Source organism: Cyclopterus lumpus, chromosome 14 (assembly GCF_009769545.1).
Source record: "Cyclopterus lumpus isolate fCycLum1 chromosome 14, fCycLum1.pri, whole genome shotgun sequence".
Taxonomy (NCBI): Eukaryota; Metazoa; Chordata; class Actinopteri; order Perciformes; family Cyclopteridae; genus Cyclopterus; species Cyclopterus lumpus.
Window position 1 is genome coordinate 5,678,066 of NC_046979.1, and position 2,598 is coordinate 5,680,663.

Here is a 2,598-nt window from a genome sequence, read left to right on the forward strand (position 1 = left end):
TCTGGTTTGCAACGCCGTCTCCTCGCGCTCCGCTCGTCTGTGCGGCGCCGCCCTGGCAACCCTCGCCAACCGTATCCGGGTCAACCGCCGGCTGGACCATCTAAAGACCACCGTGGGGGTAGACGGGACGGTCTACAAAAAACACCCCAAGTAAGACCAGTCAAGAAAGATCACAAATCACAAATTATGTTTATGTTTTCCATGAATTTGTGTAGTTTTGGGGTTTTTTTTCTAAAAAGTCAAACTATCATTGAGTTGGTGATGAGAGGAAAACATCCACCAAGCAAATTAACCAGGAAGACAGATCAGTTTTATGGAGATATAAAATCATATTTATGTGCGTATGAACAGACACAAGGCGGAAGTAAACTTCCTGAAAAGAAAATGACACAAATCAAAGCATCTCGCTGCTTAAAAGTCCCACTTTCACCTTTTGCCCCTGTATTATTTTAACAAAGATATTTCTCCAGAAGACACTTTCTCGTGACAGTGTGTAATATATTCTACTTGTTAAATATATTTATTTTTTTGCACTGAATATATTTTGCACTGAATATTTTCTCTTGTCTTCCCATTCAATCCTTCTCTCCTCTCCTCTCCTCTCCTCTCCTCTCCTCCTCATAGTTTCAGCGAGGAGCTCCGGGCGACGGTGCGCCTCCTCGCCCCCGACTGTGACATCACCTTCCTCGTCTCGGAGGACGGCAGCGGGAAGGGCGCTGCCATGGTAACGGCCGTGGCGCAGCGGCTGGCTCACCAGACCCGCCTGTTGGAGGAGAGTGACGGTGAGGTCGACGATGAAGAGGAGGAAGATTGATAGTTTTTTTTCAGTATTCTCATCCAACTAAATTTACATAAGTGTGTTTTATTTCTGCAGTGAGTCGAGCTTTTCTTTTTTTTTCTTTTTTTTAATTATTTGTTAATGGAAATGTTCGTTCTACTGCTCTTCTATCTCTATGGTGCCAGCAAAGATGGAGAAAAAGAAAACTAGTAAACATGGATGTAAACAATGCAGGATGTAAAGAACATTTCACATGACTTTTGTTTCCAAGAAAACTCCACAGTGCACCTTTTAAGAGTTACCTCATCAACAAATTATATTATGTAGAATAATACATATTTGTAGGTTAATTCTGCATGCTGAGTAAATGTTTTTATCAGAGCCAAAAGTACCAAAAATATATATATATATTTTTTTAAGTAATCAATTGTCAGATAAGTAGATGAATTGAAATGGAGGCACTGCGATTTTTCAGAAAATACTTTTTTTATTATCTTATATGTATAATTCATCACTGATTAATTATTCATATTCACCATTTATCACTGGGGGTGAACACACCTCCAGTTATTTTAAATGAACTGTCATTCAATTCAAATCCCTGTTTTCAGTTGAAATGTTTCCCCCTGTTTAATTGAATTGACTCCAGTTTTATTTCGATAAAGAAAAAAGAAGACGTTAACTGAAATAGAAAAACATCCGTTTACATACTTCTGAAAGGCACTACCAAAACTACCTTTTTTTTCACAATCGGTGTTCCAGTTTTATAAGCAGCTGAGATGCCAGACATTAAATATAGGAAATATGTATGAGCAAATAATTATGGATTTTAGGGTGAGTGGAAATATATTGTTTTTTTCGGGTTTGCACTCTTTGATAAAATCTCACTTTTAGAATGGGCCAATCAAAGCTTTGATATGTTGCTATATAAGAGCAGCAGTCGACCAACGTTCTTGTATCTTGAGAAAAGAGGAAGCACAATGCAAAGCTTTTTACTGCTTTTTGGTCCATTCAGTTGTTTTCGTTTTCTGCACTGAAAGGAATGCAACAAGCCTCACGGTGGCTGCAATGTGGCGGTGGACTTTAAGTCTGTTGCTCTCCATTGCTACTCAGTTCTTTCGCTTTAGGAAGTTTCTGGAGCTCCGTCCAGCTTCCTGCTGCGTTGATTCACAGGGCAACTCTTTTGTGTAGTTAAATTTACAGCAGGTGTTACAGTTAAAGGAAGGGTCAATGTGATGATGAATGTGTATTACTTGAAACCTGCTTACCACAGTTTATATATAGATATACTATATATATATATATATATATATATATATATATATATATATATATATACATGGATATGTATATATAATATTATATGTATATATTATATACAATATACATACATATATTATATATATTATACATTTATATATATATATATACATATATAATGTGTATGTATATATAATATATGGATATATATAATATTATACATATATAAATGTATGATATCTATATATATATATATATATACACATTTATAATACATATATTTATATTATACATGCATATATATATATATATATATATATATATATATACAGTAGGTTTTCTTAAGCTGCTTAAAAAAAAATGTTGTTTCAAAGGTGAAATAAAGGGAAATCTTTCTAACACAAAGCAGTAAGACTTGTTTTTCTGTCGTGATACTGATGTTTACGGTTTTAAAGGGGCAAGAAAAAGATCTGAGATCGGGAGCATTTCAGTTGCCTCTCAACGTGGCGGCAGCTAGCCGACAGCTCGTAGCTAACGGCGATAACAGCGCTAACGGTGCA

The 2,598-nt window shown here is 35.9% G+C and overlaps 1 protein-coding gene across 1 annotated transcript in view; it reads left to right on the forward strand.

Annotated features, from left to right (window-relative positions):
- The window catches only part of LOC117743134 (hexokinase-2-like), a 15,390-nt gene extending 13,930 nt beyond the window's left edge, over positions 1–1,460 (forward strand). Inside the window, exons 11-12 of the mRNA XM_034550924.1 lie at positions 1–150; positions 625–1,460. The exon at positions 1–150 is cut by the window's left edge and continues 84 nt beyond it. Of these exons, the coding sequence (XP_034406815.1) occupies positions 1–150; positions 625–814 (340 nt within the window). The 3' untranslated portion in view covers positions 815–1,460. The remainder of the gene's footprint in view (positions 151–624) is intronic.
- The last annotated feature ends 1,138 nt before the right edge of the window (positions 1,461–2,598 follow it).